General features: G+C 39.0%; 1 protein-coding gene across 4 annotated transcripts in view; it reads right to left on the reverse strand.

Moving 5' to 3' along the window:
• Positions 1–20,744, reverse strand: part of NAALADL2 (N-acetylated alpha-linked acidic dipeptidase like 2) — a 1,648,032-nt gene that overhangs the window by 52,585 nt on the left and 1,574,703 nt on the right. For all 4 annotated transcript variants that reach the window (XM_069559730.1, XM_069559739.1, XM_069559749.1 and 1 more), the window contains one exon: positions 19,412–19,610. In XM_069559730.1, the coding sequence (XP_069415831.1) occupies positions 19,412–19,610 (199 nt within the window). The remainder of the gene's footprint in view (positions 1–19,411; positions 19,611–20,744) is intronic.

The raw sequence follows: 20,744 nt of genomic DNA on the forward strand, positions 1-20,744 counted from the left end.
TGAATAAAGGGGTCAACAAATGCTCTCATGGCACAGAAAAGGATACACAGTTAAGTCAATCATCACAGGATTTAGAAGGCAGAAGATGAAGTGAAACTATACTTTCTAACAATGGTTGCAGGCAGGCAGATGACAGATATAAGATTCACAGAGTTTCCCAGAGAGCTCCTAAAAATCACCTGCTTGAAAGCTGCAAGCACCTGGACTGTCATTGAAGGTTTTCTTTCAGTTCTGATAAATCTTGATTTCATACATCACAATGGAAACTTCCTTGACCTTGACATATCGCTAACACTTCCAATGGACACACAAACCTCAAATTCTCTCTATTCAGACTATTCTTACTTTGAATCCCTACGTTGCCTTCTAGTTTCCTCAGTGAAACTTGTCTAATAAATAGAGATTGGAAGGAAATGCTAGAATCCCACCATATGTAATCTGAAGGTTTGTTGTACTGTCTAGTTAGGGTTACACCAATCATATATCAAATTATATATTATATTTAGTTCTCATTGAAGATGCTAGGATGAGTAATTCTCATTTTATCCTTATAAATCTTATATATTTTCAAGCTGATGTCATCTCAATATGGCTATAAAATCACAACTCTCCCCGGGCTTTTTTTTTTTTCTCCTTCAGTTAAAAATGTTGTAGTTTGGCAACCTTAGTGAGCAAACTGGGTAAGCAGCCCACTAAAGGCAGTGGTTGGCAAACTCATAAAGACACTTGAGGTGACCATGGGGAAGGGGAACTTTTGTGTCTCTCCCCCACCTCAACTAGAGTAACTCATGTAGGCTTTCATGTGAACAAAAGACTCCACTGGAATTGCATATAGGAATAAATATGTGCTTTACACCAACCTAGATAGCATATTCAAAGCAGAGACATTATTTTGCTGACTAAGGTCCGTCTAGTCAAGGCTATGGTTTTTCCTGTGGTCATGTATGGATGTGAGAGTTGGACTGTGAAGAAGGCTGAGCACCGAAGAATTGATGCTTTTGAACTGTGTTGTTAGAGAAGACTCTTGAGAGTCGCTTGGACTGCAAGGAGATCCAACCAGTCCATTCTAAAGGAGATCAGTCCTGGGATTTCTTTGGAAGGAATGATGCTAAAGCTGAAGCTCCAGTACTTTGGCCACCTCATGTGAAGAGTTGACTCATTGGAAAAGACTTTGATGCTGGGAGGGATTGGGGGCAGGAGGAGAAGGGGACGACCCAGGATGAGATGGCTGGATGGCATCACGGATTCGATGGATGTGAGTCTGAGTGAACTCTAGGAGATGGTGATAGACAGGGAGGCCTGGCGTGCTGCGATTCATGGGGTCGCAAAGAGTCGGACATGACTGAGCAACTGAACTGAACTGAACTGAACTTACAGAATCATGTCAATAGGCTCTCACTTGTTTCTATGTGTGCTTCTCACTACGCTGTACCTGCTCCATATTTTGTGTGTATGTGTGATATAAAGATCTACTTGTTATAAAAAAAATAAATGTTGTTACTAATAATCTAGTTATTGGCAATATGATCCCTGAGCATCTGACCTACTAAAAATATGATCTATACAGCAATCAAGTATTTTAGTTTCATTATGTAGCAAAATAAAGTGTTTAGTGTTTCAGTGGGTACAAAGAAAATATCAACCACAATCCTCTCTCTTAATTTTCCTTATTGTTGTCCACTTCCTCAGTTGTGTCCAAATATCTGTGACACCATGGACTGCAGCACATCAGGTTTCACCGTCCTTCACTGTCTCCCAGAGTTTGCTCAAACTCATGTCCACTGAGTCGGTGATGCCATCCAACCATCTCATTCTCTGTCACCCCCTCCTCCTGCTGCCCTCAATCTTTCCCAGCATCAGGTCCTTTACAGTGATGGCTCTTCGCATCAGGTGACCAAAGTTTTAGAGCTTCAGAATCAGTCCTTCCAACAAATATTCAGGGTTGATTTCCTTTAGGATTGACTGGTTTGATCTCCTTGCTACTCGAGGGACTCTCAAGAGTCTTCTCTAGCACGACAGTTCAAAGGCATCGGCTCTTTAGTGCTCAGCCTTCTTTGGTCCAACACTCACATGCATATGTGACTGCTGGAAAAACCATAGCTTTGACTAGATGGACCTTTGTTGGTAAACTCATGAGTTTGCTTTTTAATACTCTGTCTAGGATTGTCATAGCTTTTCTTCCAAGGAGCAAGTATCTTTTAATTTTATGGCTGCAGTCACCATCTGCAGTGATTTTGGAGCTCAAAAAAATAAAGTCTGTCACTGTTACCATTGTTTCCCCATCTGTTTGCGATGAAGTGTTGGGACCAGATGCCATGATCTTGGTTTTCTGAATGTTTGTTAAGTTTTAAGCCAATTTTTTCTCTCTCCTCTTTCACCTTCATCAAGAGGCTCTTTAGCTCCTCTTCACTTTCTGCCATTAGGGTGGTATCATCTGCATACCTGAGGTTATTGATATTTCTCCTGGTAATCTTGATTCCAGATTATGATCCATGCAGCCTGGCACTTCACATGATGTACTCTGCATATCAGTTACATAAGCAGGGTGACAATATACAGCCTTGACATATTCCTTTACCAATTTGGAATCAGTCCATTTTTCCATCTGTTTTTAATTGTTGCTTCTTGACCTGCATGCAGATTCTTAGGAGACGGGTAAGGTGGTCTAGTATTCCCATCTCTTTAAGAATTTTCCGCAGTTTGTTCTAATCCACATAGTCAAAGGCTTTAGCTTAGTCAATAAAGCAGAAGTAGACTTTTTTCCTGGAATTCTCTTGCTTTCATTATGATCCAAAGGATGTTGATCTCTGGTTCCTCTACCTTTTATTGAATCATTATTTTCCTTGAATCATATTAAATCAGCAACAAATGTATACCTATGAATGTTAAGATAAGTTGTATTGATGATAGATAAAATATGTGATATGATTAAGGAGAGAGGAGCAAGTGTAAAAACATTTAACAGGGTTTCTTGAAGAATCTAGATTTTGTTATTTTTTCCCTCATTGAAATAATTATTTCAAAAATTATTTTTTAAGTCAGAATGTTATACTTTCTCAAGCAATATTTCCATTATCTTAAATAGTTTGTTTTTTCTTACTTAATTGGTTAAAAGAATGAATGTCATGGAAACTTAAGTGACTTATAGGATTATTTGATTAGTGGACCTTTTAGATCTAAACCCATATCTCTAAATTCCTAATCTAGTGATTCCTCCTCTATTTTATACTATTATTTATATAAAAACATTTCTAACTATGACATTAGCAGACAGAAGTCCCTCTTTTAATTGCATCTAAGGTTTATGAAAACATGAAAGATTAGTCAATATTTTGGGTTAATTGGATAATAGGGCATCTTCCCCACTCCCCCCAGAACTACGGATAAATTGTCCTTTGACAACCATCAGGGTTAGAGGATACAATTCTGCAAATGTAAAACAAATGAAACTTAAGTCTTTATCCAAATTGGACCTATTCCATACATGGCTACATTTGCACTAGAATCTAACTAAATTTATTAGTGACTTCTGAGCGCACCAGGTATAATTTGGATCAAATATATGCAGTACTATCTAGTAGACAGAGCAGTGCTTTTCAACAAAACAAGCCAGGTTCAAGTCCCTTTTCTGCCACACATTAACTTTTCCTATGCTTCAGTTTTCTTAACCATATAAAGGGGACAATAAGACCAATCTTGCAATTTTGTCAGAAGTGTTACAGATAAATATATGAAAATGTTCGGCATAGTGCCTGGTACAAAGTAAATCCTTCTCTGTGAAAAGTACTATAATTACTACTAGTCTTAATGTTATTAAATACACTGTAAAGTCACAGCTCACCCTGAGACACTGAAGGCAATGTTTCTTGACTTGTAAATATGACACCAGTAAATTTTTCTCACTTTAGATGGAATAAAATCTCAAACTTGAAAGAGATATTTTTATAAAATCCCAACAGTTGAGCAGACATGGATTTCTATTTTGAAACTAGCAGGCTGGATCTCAGGCTAATTAGCCCGATAACGTAGTCATTGTCAATTGAAATTTTTAAAGCAAGTATTTCAATGTCTAATCAAATTGTAGTGAACATTATCTGTCACAATGGGATACACTCTTTGTTTTACTAATAACAAAATGAGTTATTGGGGGTAAAAAAAAGGCTGGCATTTCAGTATGTTAATTTGGTTCTTTTAAAATTTGGAAGTCTTTTTAAATTTTTTTTACTCCTTTCAGTAGAAACTTTGAAAATATGAAAGGTATACATAATTACCAAGCTAGTACATATATTTATTCATGAAAGGGTAAAAGGGGATGTATACAATGATCAGGTCTTCAACCCCCTTTTGGTAATTTTACATTGTGTAGATTATAAAAGTGTATTCATATATAGATTCTTATGTGCAAGTAGCTTCTATTATAAATATTTAAAAAGCATTATGGTAATTCTTAATCACTAGTTATTTTTCTCATAGTCTAAAAAAATCAGAGGCGTTGCTGATAGAATTAATGACAAGAGAAACAATAGTGGGATTTTAGCTCATTCATACCACCCACAACTTGCTGAAAAAAAGTACAACTGGAGCAAAGTGGTTATTATCCCAATCAAACACTGAACATGAGGTTCTGTTAGTACTTATATAACTCTAATTAAAACACCATGAAAACGTGTAGTGAGATCACTGTTATCCTGAAATATTTGAGGGCAGATGGGGTTGGGTCTCGGTGTCTTAAAATTCCTAAAATCAAATGTATGTCTGGAGCATGTAGTTGAAAACCTGATTGTAGAGTCCCTGAAAAACTGATTTAATAGTTTTGTCTTCTGTCATTGATTGCCTAAGTGTGAGCCATTCTACTATCTTTCAAAAGCAAAGTTTTGGGAGGTTATGTGTTTGGAAAGTACTTTTAATGGATTGCTTGCTCTGTTTATTTTTGGCTCAAGACAGAAGCATCTTGACATTTACATTGCTATTTTCCTGCTTTCAAGGATGCTAACAAAAATTATCTTGGCATGGATTGACTTGAATCTGTCCTCTGAACTTTCCATAAGACCATTCTGGCTAGCTTGGAAAGGATTTCTTTTATTATGAAGCTGCTTTCAGAAGGACACAAAGCCAGAGACCTACACATATGCACAGGCTGTCATTCAAATTTCAAATGGGTGTGTTCCCCAAACTCCTGATTAAAACCATTGTATGGAACTGAGAAGCATCTTCTTAAAGCATTATTATAAAAGTAGTTGCCTTAGATAGCTCCTAAGAGACTATATAGGGGTTTCCCAGGTGCCTCAGCGATAGAGAATCCACCTGCCAATGCAGGAGACACACATTCAATCCCTGGTCTGGGAAGATCCCCTGGAGAAGGAAATGCCAACCCACTCCAGTATTCTATACTGGTAAAACCCCATGGACAGAGGAGCCTGGTGGGCTATCATCCAGGGGGTTGCAAAGAGTTGGGCATGACTTAGCAACTGAACAGCAACAGATGACTTCAGCAGGGTATAGCTGAAATATCATGTACTTAGAAAGAACAATAGGACAATACTGCAGCAAACCAATAGTTTTGCTTTAAAGGTAATAATTAGCCTTTAATTTATTTTGAATGGTGGTGCTTGAGGATGTTCACTTTCCTAGAATCCTATTTCTGTTTAGCAGCCAGCATTAAACACTGGCTCCTGTTGGCTTCCTTCTCAGTTCCCCATACCCTCAAATCAAAACTAGTGCAATACAAATGCAGTGGATGGATTTCTGCTTCTCTTCACCAGGGCAACACCAAATTTCCTATCCTTTGGTAAAAAAAAACCTGATAATACCACCTAATCCCTATTAATAGTGCATGCAAGAGCATATGTGTGTATATGTCTGTGTGTGTGTATCTGTGTATATAACCCATAATGGGGAGGGAGAGAGGGAAACATTTAGAAACTTTACTACTTAAGTGCTATCTCCTTAAATGTGTAGAGAGACTAAACATGGGATTTTATGCAGATGATTTATCTAGTGTATGAATTGGAATAATGGAATGTAAGGTCACATTGATATATTTTGTACTCATATATTAGAATTCCCAATTAATAGAATATGTTTGCCAATCATATTTTTGCTGGGAGCAACGTTCAGTCAGTTCAGTCACTCAGTCGTGTTTGACTCTTTGGGACCCCATGGACTGCAGCACGCCAAGCATCTCTGTCCATCACCAACTCCCAGAGTTTACCCAAACTCATGTCCATTGAGTTAGTGATGCCATCCAACCATTTCATCCTCTGACGTCCCCTTCTCCTCCCACCTTCAATCTTTCCCAGCATCAGGGTCTTTTCAAATGAGTCAGTTCTTCACATCAGGCGGCCAAAGTATTGGAGTTTCAGCTTCAGCATCAGTCCTTCCAATCAATATTCAGGACTGATTTCCTTTAGGATGGACTGGTTGTATCTCTTTGCAGTCCAAGGGACTCTCGAGAGTTTTATCCAACACCACAGTTCAAAAGCATCAACTCTTTGGTGCTCAGCTTTCTTTATAGTCCAACTGTCATATCTATATATGATTACTGGAAAAACCATAGCTTTGACTATACAGACCTTTGACGGCAAAATGATGCCTCTGCTTTCTAATACTCTGCCTAGGTTTGTCATACCTTTTTTCCAAGGAGCAAGTGTCTTTTAATTTCATGGCTGCAGTCATCCTCCACTGTGTTTTTGGAGCCCCCCAAAAAAATTAGTCAATGTTTCCACTTTTCCCCTTCTATTTGCCCCTCTATTTGAAGATGGGACCAATGCCATGATCTTAGTTTTTTTAATGTTGAGTTTTAAGCCAGCTTTTTTGCTCTCCTCTTTCACATTCATCGTCTACTGTTCCTCTTCACTTTCTGCCATTAGAGTGGTGTCATCTGCATATCTGAGGTCATTGATATTTCTCCTGGCAATCTTGATTCCAGCTTGTGTAACATCCAGCCCTGCATTCCTCATGATGTACTCTGCATAGAAGTTAAGCAAGGTGACAAAATACAGCCTTGACATACTGCTATCCAAATTTTGAACCAGTATGTCGTTCCACTTACAATTCTAACTGTTGCTTCTTGACCTGCATACAGGTTTCTCAGGAGACAGGTAAAGTGATCTGGTATTCTCATCTCTTGAAGAATTTTCCAGTTTGTTGTGATCCACACAGTCAAAGGCTTTAGCACAGTCAGTGAAGCAGAAGTTTATTTTTTTTTTTTAATTCTCTTGCTTTTTCTCTGATCCAATGTATGTTGGCAATTTGATCTCTGGTTCCTCTGCCTTTTCTAAACCCAGCCTGTACATCTGAAAGTTCTTGGTTCATATACTGTTGAAGCCTAACCTGAAGGATTCTGAGTATTAGCTTGCTAGCATATGAAATGAGCACATTTGTGTGGTACTTTGGACATTCATTGGCCTTGCCCTTCTTTGAGATTGGAATGAAAACTGTCTTTTTCCAGTTCAGTGGCCACTGCTAAGTTTTCCAAATTTGCTGGCATATTGAATGCAGCACTTTCACAGCATCATCTTTTAGGATTTGAAACAGTTCAGCTGGAATTCCATCACCACCACTAGCTTTGTTCATAGTAATGCTTCCTAAGGCCTATCTGACTTCACTTTCCAGGATGTCTGGCCCTAGGTGAGTGATCACACCATCATGGTTATGTGGGTCATTAAGACATTTTTTTGTACAGTTCTGTGTATTCTTGCCACCTTCTCTTAATCTCTTCTGCTTGTTAGGTCCCCACTGGTTCTGTTCTTTTTTGTGTCCATGTTTACATGAAATGCTCCCTTAGCATCTCTAATTTTCTTAAAGTGATCTCTAGTCTTTCCCATTCTATTGTTTTCTTCTATTTCTTTGCATTGTTCACTTAAGAAGCCTTTGTCATCTCTTCTTACCATTCTTTGGAATTCTGCATTCAATTCGGTATGTAGTTCCTCTTCACCTTTGCCTTTCACTTCTCTTCTTTTCTTGGCTATTTGTAAGGCCTCCTAGACAACCACTTTGCTTTCTTGCGTTTCTTTTTCTTGGGTAGGATTTTAGTCACTGCCTCCTGTACAATGGTATGTACCTCTGCCCATAGTTCTTCAGGCACTCTGTCTACCAGATCTAGTCCCTTGAATCAATTTGTCATTTCTGCTGTATAATCATATGGGATTTGATTCAGGTCATACCTGATGGACTAGTGGTTTTCCCTACTTTCTTCAGTTTGAGCCTGAAGTTTGCAATAAGGAGCAGATGATGTGAATCAGCTCCAAGTCTTGTTTTTGCTGACTGTAGAGAGATTCTTCATCCTTAGCTGCAAAGCATATAATCAGTCTGATTCTGATATTGACCATCTAGTGATGTCCATGTGTAGAGTCTTCTCTTGTGTTGTTGGAAGAGGATGATTGCTATGACCAGTGCACTCTCTTAGCAATAATCTGTTAGACTTTGCCCTGCTTAATTTTGTACTGCAAGGTCAAAATTTCCTGCTACTCCAGGTATCTCTTGACTCCCTTCTTTTGTATTTCAAACCCCTATAATGAAAAAGACATATTTATTTTGATGTTAATTCTAGGAGGTCTTGTAAGTCTTTATGGAATCATTCAACTTTAGCTTCTTTGGCATTAGTGGTTGGGGCGTAGACTTGGATTACTGTGATATTGAATGGCTTGCCTTGGAAATGAACAGAGATCATTCTGTCATTTTTCAGATTGCACCCAAGTACTGTATTTCAGACTCTTTTGTTGACTACGAGGGCTACTCCATTTTTTCTAAGGGATTCTTTCCCATAGTAGTGGATATAATGGTCTTCTGAATTAAATTCACCCATTCCTGTCCATTTTAGTTCACTGATTCCTAAAATATCAATGTTCATTCTTGCTATCTCCTGTTTGACCACATCCAGTTTAACTTGATTCATGGACCTAACATTCCAGGTTCCTATACAATACTGTTCTTTACAGTATCAAACTATACTTTCACCACCAGACATATCCACAAGTGGGCATCCTTTCTGCTTTGGCTCAGCCTCTTCCTTATTTCTGAAGCTATTTCTCTGCTCTTCCTCCGTAGCATATCAGACACTTATTGACCTGGGGGACTGGGGGGTGGGGATCTTCTTTTAATGTCATATCTTTTTGCCTTTTCATACTATACAAGGGGTTCTCAAGGCAAGAATAGTGATTTGGTTTGCCATTCCTTTCTCCAGTGGACTACATTTTGCCAGGTCCTAACTAGCAGTGACATGCCTTTCAGCCATTCCACATAGCTGGATGACATGCCCAGTGCCCTGGTTGTCCCACTACTGATCCTTGTTGACCAGCTGTTGGATGTTGGTCAGCCCCATGGGGGCTGAGGCAGTAGCCCTGCCTTTAGTTTTTGTCAGTTTGATTACTGTGCATCTAGGCATGTTCCTTCTTGTATTTATCCTGGCTGGGACTCTGTGTTTCCTGGATTTAGTTGACTATCCTATGAGGGGGACTCTTCAGTTATAATCTCTTCAAATATTTTCTCAGGTCCTTTCTCCTTTGGAACCCCTATAATGCAAAGTTGGTGAGATTTAACACCCTGGGCCTCTGCAGGAGATCTTCCAGTACTAGCAGGTAGGTCTGGCCCATGCTCTTATGAGGTTACTTCTTTTTCCCTGGATCCTTATGTGCATGAGACTTTGTGTGGACCCTCCAAAAGTGGAGTTTCTGTTTCCCCCAGTCGTGTGGATTTCCTGTGATCAAATACCACTGGTCTTCAAAGCCAAATTCTCTGGGGGCTTCTTTTCCCATTGCCAGAACCCTAAACCATGGAACCTGACATGGAGCTCAGAACTTTCACTTCTGTGGGAGAACTTTTGTGGTATAATTATTTTCCAGTTTGTTCATCACTCACCTGGTGAGTATGAGATTTGATTTTATTGCAGTTATTCCTCTCCTACTGACTTGTAATGGCTGCTTGTCATTGGATCTAGGATATCTTTTTGGTAGGTTCCAACCTTTATTTTCCTGATGGTTGTTCAGCCATTAGTGATTCTCCTATTTCCATAAAAATGAGGTGAGCTCTTGTCTTTCTACCCCATCATCTTGTCTCCATCTCCAGTAGAGGTATTCTAAATCATGTAAGAATTTGAGAAAAATCCCCTGATGGTTGTGGCAGAAAAAAGTTAAATATCAGGAAATCCTCCAGAACTTCTCTATCAAAAAGCCCTAATCTCCAGATAAGAAACTTTGTCAGGGTGCTATATTTTGTCAAAGGGTAATTACTGTGATATTATTGCAACTTGGGGAAGGGAATATCACCCCTCTTGAGCCTTCCTGTTTCATCATAGGAATAGCAATTCCACTCCTATGTCTTTGCTGCTGCTAAGTCGCTTCAGTCGTGTTCGACTGTGTGTAACCCCATAGACGGCAGCCCACCAGGCTCCCCCGTCCCTGGGATTCTCCAGGCAAGAACACTGGAGTGGGTTGCCATTTCCTTCTCCAACACATGAAAGTGAAAAGTGAAGTCGCTCAGTTGTGTCTGACCCTTCATGACCCCATGCAGCCTACCAGGCTCCTCCATCCATGGGATTTTCCAGGCAAGAGTACTGGAGTGGCTTGCCATTGCCTATGTCTTTACCCAAGAGATAATCCAAAATTGTATGGCAAAAGAAGAAAGGCAATTCAATGGGAAAGAATAGTTGTTTTTTTTTTTTCTTCCTACAAATAGTGCTGGCATAAGATATCCACATGCAAAAATAATGAATCTAGACAGTGACCTTATATCTTTCATAAAAATTAATTTGAAATGGATCAGTGACCTAAATATAAAACACCAAACTATAAAATAACTAGAAGACAACATAGGAGAAAAATCTAGATCTGAGCCTGGGTTTGATGATGGGCTGTTAGATATAATACCAAAAGAATAATTGATGAAAAAAATTGATATGTTAGATTTCATTAAAATTTAAAACTTCTGCTCTGCCACAGTCACTCTTAAAAAATATTTGCAGCATTCATACCTGATAAAGTTTTGGCATCTAAAATATAAAAAGAGATTTTAAAAACTCAATAGTAAGGAAACATATAACTCAAAAGATAGGGAAAATATATGAACAAACACCTCACCAAAGAAGGTATACAGGTAGAAAGTAAATATATAAAATGATGCTCAGCATCATATGTCATTAGAGAATTTCAGTTGAAAACAATGGGATAACATTACCCATCTCTTGAAATGAATGAACTTCACAATACTGACAACAGCAAATGCTAATGAGGAAGTGGAGCAACCAAAAGTCTTCCTTATTGCTAGTGGGAATGCAAAATGGTACAGCCAATTTGGAAGGCAGTTTGGCAGTTTCTTACAAAACCATACATAGGCTTATTATATGATCCAGCAGTTGTGCTTCTTGGTATTTACCCAAATGAGTTGAAAATGTACATCTGCACAAGAACCTGCCCACAGATGTACATTACAGCTTAGTTCATAACTGTGAACATTTGAAAGCAACTAAAATGTCCTCCAATTGGTGTACGGATAAACAAACTAGTATATCTGTGCAGTGGAATATGGTTCAGTGATAAAGAGAAATTAATATGAAAGAAACAAATTCTTACTGCTTAGTGATGAGGCCTAAATGCGAAGGTTACATGCTGTATGATTCAAACTATATGACTTGGAGACAGTAAAAAGATCAGTGATTGCCAGAGGTGGAGGGAGGGATAGGTGGAACACAGATTTTTTTAGGGCAAAGAAACTATTCTGTATGATACTGAAATGGTAGCTGTGTGCCATTAAACATTTGTCAAAATCCATAGAATGTAAAGAACAAACAAAAATGAATCCTAATATAAATTATGAACTTTAGTTAATAATACATCAACATTGGCTCATCAACTGTTTAACAAATGTACTACACTGCTATAAGATGTTAATAATAGGGAACTATGTGTTGGGAGCTGAGGGAACTGTTTGTGCCTATGAAGGGTTGTATAAGAACTCTGTCCTTTCTGCTCAATTTTCCTCTAAACCTAAAACCGCTCTGTTTTTAATAAATATCTATTTTATTGGAGAATGAATAGATTACTGGATTATACTGCTTAGTCTACCTTTGCTGAGAACTATAGGGAGCTAAAAGGAATCCAACAACAAAACACAGATGCCACAATATATCATCTGCAGATATGCCAGTTCCCTGGAGCAGGAAAGCAGTCCATATTAGAACTACAATAAAAGAAGGAGGGAGAGAGAAGATTCAGAATTCCTAAGAAAATACGTAATCTCCTCCTTACTCAGGGGCAACAAGTTAGATCTTGAATTGCTGAATTTTGATAGTAGCAATATTTTTGCAATGTTTTGTAGTTTTCAACACACTTTTCTTAGATAGTCCCTGATCATATACATCATTGTGTCTGCTCCCCATGGCCTACCAATCTCAGTACCTCTGGAGCTCTTAGCACGTTTTCATTACACTACTACAGTCTATCATTGTGCTCTTTCTTATACCTCTTCCTCAGGATTAGTAGAATCCCCCTTGACTGTAGAGTTTGGGAGGGTTAAGGCAGTGAATGTGCATTAAATCAGATTTTTAGAGGAAAAGGACTTTGGAAGTTACTTTTCTTAACAGATTTCCATACAGTTACACGGAGAGCGAAGATATTGAGTGTCTTAACTAACTGGCTGGAGAAATGGGCAGAGAGGAGACTCTTTCTACTACTCAACACTTGTTCATCTGCCTAACTCCATGTGAACCCCAAAATAAAATTCCCACAGCCACTAGTTGGTTAAGTTTTCCCATTCTTCCTTAATACCATCTCCCAAATTGGATTTGCTTTTCATTCCTGACAATAACATGCCAAATCATATTCTCACCACTTCATGCATTTCCTAAATCCACAGTTTCTCTAACTTCCCAGCTCCAGGGCACCCTATTTGGAAGACCAGATAAGTTAACACAGGTTTGTTAATAGCGTCTTTTGTGTAAAAAAATAAAGCCCAAAGCTCTCAACAGAGCATGCATGGAACTCTATCACTTGGTTCCTTCCTACCTTTCCATAATCATGAACCCAATAACAATTCAGAAGACTCCACTTTCTGTGCTTCACTCCCCAGCACACCACACACAACTTCTCCTTTGTGTCTCTCTATTCACTCTATCCTTCCCTGATAATGCTCCCTTTGTTAGTTAGTTTGGACTGCTACAACATAGCACTATATACTGAGTGAGTTATAAACACCACAAATATTATTTCCCACAGTTCTGGAGGCTGAGAAGTCCAAGATCAAGGTGCCGGCAGATTTCATGTCTGGTTAGGTGTTGCTTGGTGAACTATAGATGACTCTGTCTTCACATAGCAGTATGGGTGAAGGAGGTTTCTTTTGTAAGGATGCTAATCCCACTTATGAGTGTCCTCATGACCTAATTATCTCCTAAAGACCCCATCTCCAAACATTATCATTAGGTCTCAACATACAAATTTTGGGAGGACACAAACATTCAGTCTATAGCACTCCCAAATTTATTGGATATCCTACCTGAAGACCAGATAAATTTTTCCCTTCCTCTGTAAAGTTTCTGACTGCCAGAAGGTAATTTCTCTCTTCTGTGAATCCCAACAGTACACCTTACCTGTAGCATTCATTGAGTACTTTGAATAAGTATTCTGGAAATTTATTATGATTTGTATATTTTACCTCTTGAATTAAACTCCTTGAAGGTAGAGACCTTATATTGCCAGTTTTCTCCTCTAGTTACTGTGGGAAGCTAGTGGAGCTCCTAGAGGTATAAGGAACTCCAGTATAGCACAGACAGGTTTTGGGACCTCAGTTTACAACAATCCTGAAGAACCTCTGAGAGGATCAGGCAGGAGAAACTGGATATGGTTCTGAGGCCTCAGAAATCAGGAAGCACACATTAGAGTATCACTGCTCTCTGTTCATGGCAACTGACAGGCAAAGAGTAGATTAAAGAGCCTCCCCACTTATGCTCATGGTGACCCAATGGCCCATCAACAGCTTCTGCTCCTGCTACCCGAGAACAAGATGCAGAATGAGCCGCAGAGGCTCCATGCATCCCAGGGGAGCTCAGTCCACCCTGATGAACTTTAGGAAATCATGAGATATATTGAGGCATGTAGGATCTTAATTTCCTGACCAGGAGTCGAACCTGCATGCCTGCAGTGGGAGTGTGGAGTCTTAGCCACTGGACCTCCAGGGAAGTCCTAATGGTAGGTTTAAAAATAATCTTGTTCCAGTGGTAGAATTGGCGAGGAAGCAACAGCAGTCATCTAGGACAGAGACCATCAAGATAGGAACTAAGACAGAGATGGCAGGATGAGAGAAAAGGAACACACCAGGGAGATACTTAGGACATGAACTGCCAGACACTGGCATGCAGGAGTTTCAGTGGCGTCACCTGTTGCATGGACATGAGCTTGGACTGACTGTACCATGATCAGGGATGTCAATTGTCCACTCGAACATAGACTTCCTAATAACCAAAAGTCCTGATGTGTAGTGCTTGCTAATTTCAAGCTACAAAGGGCTTGACAATCAGCTGGCAAAATTCCCAATGTTTTTAATGTTGGTTGTGTGGGCCAGAACAAGAGAGCTCTGGCACATCACTGACCTGAATTCAGTGCCAAGCAATCCAGTTTTCAGTTCACTTAAATTTTATTCCTTTTATCCTTCCTTCTTTGAATCTATTGACTATCTGTTTCTTTGCCATTTCTTCTAAGAATGACTCTAAAGCCATTCATAGGATTTTATGGACCTGGAGAATAGACAGACACTGGACATACATTGCACTGTACATTGGATGTACACTGGAGTGTACACGGCACATTACACTGCACTGTGTACACTGGACATACACTGGAGTATATAGCACTGTACACTGGTATACACTGAACTGTACACTGGACATATGGTGGACTGTACACCAGATGTGCCCACCTATGTCCCAGATGCACCCAGCTATGCATTTGGCCTGAACATCATTCTCCAAATGTGTCCAGCTATGCTCCAGATATTTTCCAGCTGTGTTCCCGCTGTGCATTTGGCCTGTATATCTGATTGTCCAGCTGTGCTCCAGATGTATTCCAGCTGTGCTCTTGGCCTATATATCTGATTCTCCAGATGTGTTCCAGATGTGTTCCAGCTGTGTGCAACTGTGCACTTGGACTGTACAGATGTGTACTGGAGTGTTTACTAGACTGTACACTGGAATGTATACTAGAATGCACTATGTACACTGGCTTTACACTATACTGTACACTGACTGTATACAGTATACATTGGATGTGCATGGACTGTACACTGGCTGTACACTACTGTACATGGGACTGTATACAAGGTTCAAGTGATACAGATGTGCTCCAGATGTGTACTCGGACTGTACACCAGATGAGTACTGGAGTGTACACTGGAGTATACACTGTACTGCGAAAAAACTGAAACAAGCACCAGCGTTTCTTCTGCTTTTTCCCTTAAGGTCCAGGTAGACACGATTAGTCAATTTTCAATTTCAAGATGCCAAAAATTTTAAAGATCAACTTGCTAGCATTTCATTACAAGCAGAGAGTCACTGATTCTAAATTATATAATGCATAGCTCAAAGAGACGGGAATACCAGACCGTCTTACCTGTCTCCTGAGACTCCTGTATATGGGTCAAGAAGCAACAGTTAGAACCTTATTTGGAACAACTGATTGGTTCAAAATTGAGAAAGGAGTATGACAAGGCTGTTTATTGTCACTCTGTTTATTGAACTTATGGGAGCACATCATGGAAAATGCCAGGATGGATGAGTTACAATTTGGAATCAAGATTGCTAGGAGAAATATCAACAACCTCAGATATGCAGATAATACCAGTTTAATGGCAAAAAAGAAGGGGGACTAGGAGCCCCTTGATGAGGGTAAAAAATGAGTGAAAACATTGGCTTAAAACTCAGTATTAAAAAAAATTCTGAGATCATGGCATCCAGCCCCATCACTTCATGGCAAACAGAAGGGGAAAAGGTGGAAGCAGTAACTTATTTCCTCTTTTGGGCTCTAAAATCACTGTAGAAATGACTACAGCCATGAAACTAAAAGACACCTGCTCCTTGGAAGAAAAGCTATGACAAACCTAGACAGCATATCAAAAAGCAAAAAAAAAAAAAAAAAAATCACTGTGCCAACAAAGGTCCATATAGCCAAGGCCATGGCCTTTCCAATAGTCATGTACAGATGTGAGAGTTGGATCATAAGGAAGGCAGAGCACCAAAGAATTGATGCCTTCAAACTCTGGTGCTGGAGAAGATTCTTGAGAGTCCCTTAGACTGCAAGGAGATCAAACCAGTCAATCCTAAAGGAAATCAACCCTGAATATTCATTGGAATGATTGATGCTAAAGCTGAAGCTCCAATAATTTGGCCACCTGATGTGAACAGCTGATTCATTGGAAAAGACCCTGATGCTTTGAAAGATGGAAGGCAGAAAGAGAACAGGTGTTTGAGGATGAGATGGTTGTAAGGCATCACTAATTCTATGGATGTGAACTTAGGCAAACTCCGGGAGATGGTGAAGGACAGGGAGGCCTGGTATGCTGCTGTCCGTGGGGTTGCAGAGAGTGGCACAACTTGCAGTGGCTGAACAACAACAGTAGCTCAAAACCAAAAGCCCCACGACTGAACTTGGTATAAATGCATGTTTTTATACTCATAACTAATGTTTTTCAAGGAGAAAATTCAGGGATAAACATTTGTAAAGAAGTTATCATAATAGAGTTCAGGGAACATTACAAAAAACAAAACAAAACAAAAACAAACCTCCCTGGTGGCTCAGAGGTTAAAGTGTCTGCCTGCAATGCGGGAGACCTGGGTTCGATCCCTTTGTCGGGAAGATCCCCTGGAGAAGGAAATGACAACCCACTCCAATATTCTTGCCTGGAGAATCCCATGGACAGAGGAGCCTGGTGGGCTACAGTCCATGGGGTCTCAAACAGTCGGACACAACTGAGCGACTTCACTTTCACTTCAAGAAACAAAATTCCAGGATCAGAGGGCTTCACAGATAAGTCCTGTGAAACACTTAAGAGGAGAGTTAGCACCTATCCTTCTGAAGCTAACACTTATTTTTCTGACGTATTTCAAAGTATTTCAGAGGAAGGAACACTTCCAAACACATTCTGTGAGGCTACCATCACTCTGATACCAAAAACAGACAAAGATGCCACAAGAAAAATACAGGTTAATATCACTGATGAATATACATGTAAAAATCCTCAACAAAATACTAGCAAAATGAATCCAACAACATGTTAAAATTGTTACACACCATGATCAAGTGGGATCCCAAGGTTGCAGGGCTTTTTCAATTTATCCACAAATCAAAACCACAATAAGATCTGCAGATCAAAGCTACAGTGAGACATCATCTCACACAGGTCAGAATGGCCATCATCAAAACATCTGCAGTCAATGCTGGAGAAGATGTGTAGAAAAGGGAGCCCTCCTGTGCTCTTGGTGGGAATGAAAGTTGGTTCAGACACTATAGAGAACCATATGAAGCTTCCTTAAGAAACTGAAGGTAGATCCAGCATACGATCCAGCAGTCCCACTCCTGAACATATATATCTGGAAGAAACCATGATTTGAAAGGATACATGCACCCCATGTTCATTGCAGTGTTGTTTACAATAGCCAAGACACGGAAGCCACCTAAATGTCCATTGACAGAGTAATAGAAAAAGAAGATGTGGTTCATATGTACAATAGAATAGTTCTTAGCCATTAAAAAGAATGAAATAATGCCATTTGTAGCAACATGGATGTACCTGGAGATGATCATACTCACTGAAATGTCAGACAAAGACACATATCTATGGTATCACTTAAATGCGGTATCTAAAAAAATGATACAAATTAACTTATTTACAAAACAAACTGTATAGCCTAGGTCATGATGCTCAATACTCTCTAACAACCTAAGTATGAAAGAGTTTGGAAAAGATGTGACTGAAATATGATTAAATTAATTTGATGTACACCTGAAACTAACACTTTGCTAATCAACTATTCTCCAATATAAAGTAAAAAACAAACAAACAAACAACATTTTATTAGCAAAGTGAGAGACAGGATATTCTCAAGTCTGCTTTACTATTTTGGCAAGTCATTTAGCATGACATTTAGCATTTTTGAGCCCAGTTTCCTCATCTGTAAAATGGAGACCCTAAGAATATCTGATCCATTGACCCTTTGCCAGGATTAAATTAATTAATGCATGGAATGGGCTTAACATAGTATCCAAATTAAGTATCCATATTAAGAAGTCAATGAATGTTACCAATTTAAAAAATTAAAATGTTTTATTTTTTGAAACTCTACTTGCCCTCTTTGTTTCATTTCTACTATTTCTGAGAACCAGAAAAACAAGTATGTGATTGTGTGATCCTCTAAGAGATTAAATTGAATATGACAATGTTTTATTAAAGTATCTGTTAAAATTGTGAAAATATTTTCAGAAATCACTGTATTGTGGCCCTCTAACCAAATATGTCTCATAACCTGGTTGCTGCAACCTTCCTATAAATTCCTCTCCCCCCTGAATATTTTGCTGTTGTTGTTCAGCCACTAAGTCATGTCCAACTCTTTGCAACCCCATGGGCTATAGCACACCAAGCTCCTTTGTCCTCCACTATCTCTGGGACTTTGCACAAATTCATGCCATTGAGTCAGTTATTAAATATATTTAATTCCCTCTTAAAATGTAAATAGTTTCTAGAATTAAACACAAAGTTGTAAACATAGACTTACTAGGATAAAAACATAGGCTTATCTACTGATTCAGTATTTCTCCCAATACAACCTACAACACATTTAGTTTTTCAGTAGCTATATCACATTTGATTCACATTGAATTTAATGTAAAAATTCTTAGTCATTTTTTAGATGATACAGCTAACTAGTATCACATGCTGTGCTCTGTTAAGTCACTTCAATCATGTCTGACTCTTTGCAACCCCATGGACTGCCCACCAGGCTCCTCTGTCCATGGAATTCTCCAGGCAAGAACTGAAGTGAGCAGCCATTCTCTCTCTAGTGAATCTTCCCAACCTAGGGATCAAACCCTTGTCTCTTATGTCTCCTGCATTGGCAGGCAGGTTCTTTATCACTAGCGTCATCTGGGAAGCCCAACTAGTATCATAGATATAGATATCCATATCTACAAATAATATCAATATCTACAGATATAAAGAAAACTAAAGTTTTCTTTATTCACCATGTATGCAGTTGAACTTTGCTTTGAGGGTAGGAGAATGAGCCTCAAATTGTAGATAAAATAACTACTTCACATTAAAAAAAAGAAAAAAAAACAGCCTTATGTTCACAGAAGGTACATGTCATATTCTGAAAGTTAAACACAAATATTTCATTGACAGGCATGAAAATACCAAATTTGAGCACACTTCCTACCTGTAAAACCCTGGTGGTGCATGCTGCACTAGGAAGCTCTTCTCCATGTCCTGGAGAATGTCATTCAGCATCCGCACACGGATGGGAGCTCTTTCCTTGGGGTCGTTAGCAGGACGCATCTCATCTGACTGAAAGAGTTCAGCACTCTCCCGCAGGTGTGAGGCCAGGGCTAGCAGTTGAGGGGTGCTGGTTTGATCACCTGGTAAAGATAAGTAGGCCAGTAATAGATCAGAGCATCTCAAAGGCACAATATAAACATTTTATAATCATGATGTCAAAAGGAAGATTTGCCATTAATTCAACTTTTAAAATCTTTCCACCAAAAATATTCTAATACATTCTACTGAGTATTAAATTTATTACTACTGTGTGTTAGTCACTCACTCATGTCTGCCTCTTTGGGAACCCATGAACTGTAGCCCACAAGGCTCCTCTGTCCGTAGGATTCTCCAGGCAAGAGAACAGGAGTGGGTTGCCATTTCCTTCTCCAGGGGATTTTCCCAACCTAGAGATCAAACCCAGGTCTCCTGCATTGTAAGCAGATTCTTCACCATCTGAGCCACCAAGGAAACCCACTGCTGATAATAATATCACCAGTAAATATAAACTGATTGTTGAAAGAATGCAACATTCTCAACACTGTCAAGCCATTTGACACAGACACTTCACACAATTATCTCATTTAATATTCACCAAACATTGTATTGGCATGTCTTTTCATAGAAGCTGAGAGTAAAGGTAAGCAAACTGCCGTAGATCATAAAGTAAGTGATAGGTAAGAATTAGAAGACTGATCTTTCTGACTTAAAATTCATACTCTTAATGGAATATCTGGGTTTCAAGGAGAAAAAAAAACTGTAAAAGGAATTATCTTCTCTTCTGAGAATATGTTACTCTATGTTGTATGTCTACTGGGGTCTTTTTGCTTTACTAGAGTATTCCTGTAATTTGAAGCTGAAATACACCTTTGATCTGAAAATACACTAAAAACTATCCTATGTAATGTTTATATCATTTTTCTTTTGAGATGATTTTTGTTTGTTTGTTTTTTCATCTGTTTGTGTAACTTACTGGAAGTCATTCTGATATGAATGGTGGTAGCAAAAGGATCAAAGAATATTCCTTTGACTAAGGGAAGGGCTACATCGTATAGTAATTATGCTACCAAATCCTAGAATGAGACCACTTGGGTTCAAATCCTTGCTCTACCACATAGTATAATAGCTTTGTGATTCTGGGTTATTTTGCCTCAATGTCCTCATGTGAAACAAACGTATAGTAGTACTTGCTTTATAAGTGAGTGAAGTCGCTCAGTCGTGTCCAACTCTTTGCG

This window comes from Ovis canadensis, chromosome 1 (genome assembly GCF_042477335.2).
Source record: "Ovis canadensis isolate MfBH-ARS-UI-01 breed Bighorn chromosome 1, ARS-UI_OviCan_v2, whole genome shotgun sequence".
Classification (NCBI taxonomy): Eukaryota; Metazoa; Chordata; class Mammalia; order Artiodactyla; family Bovidae; genus Ovis; species Ovis canadensis.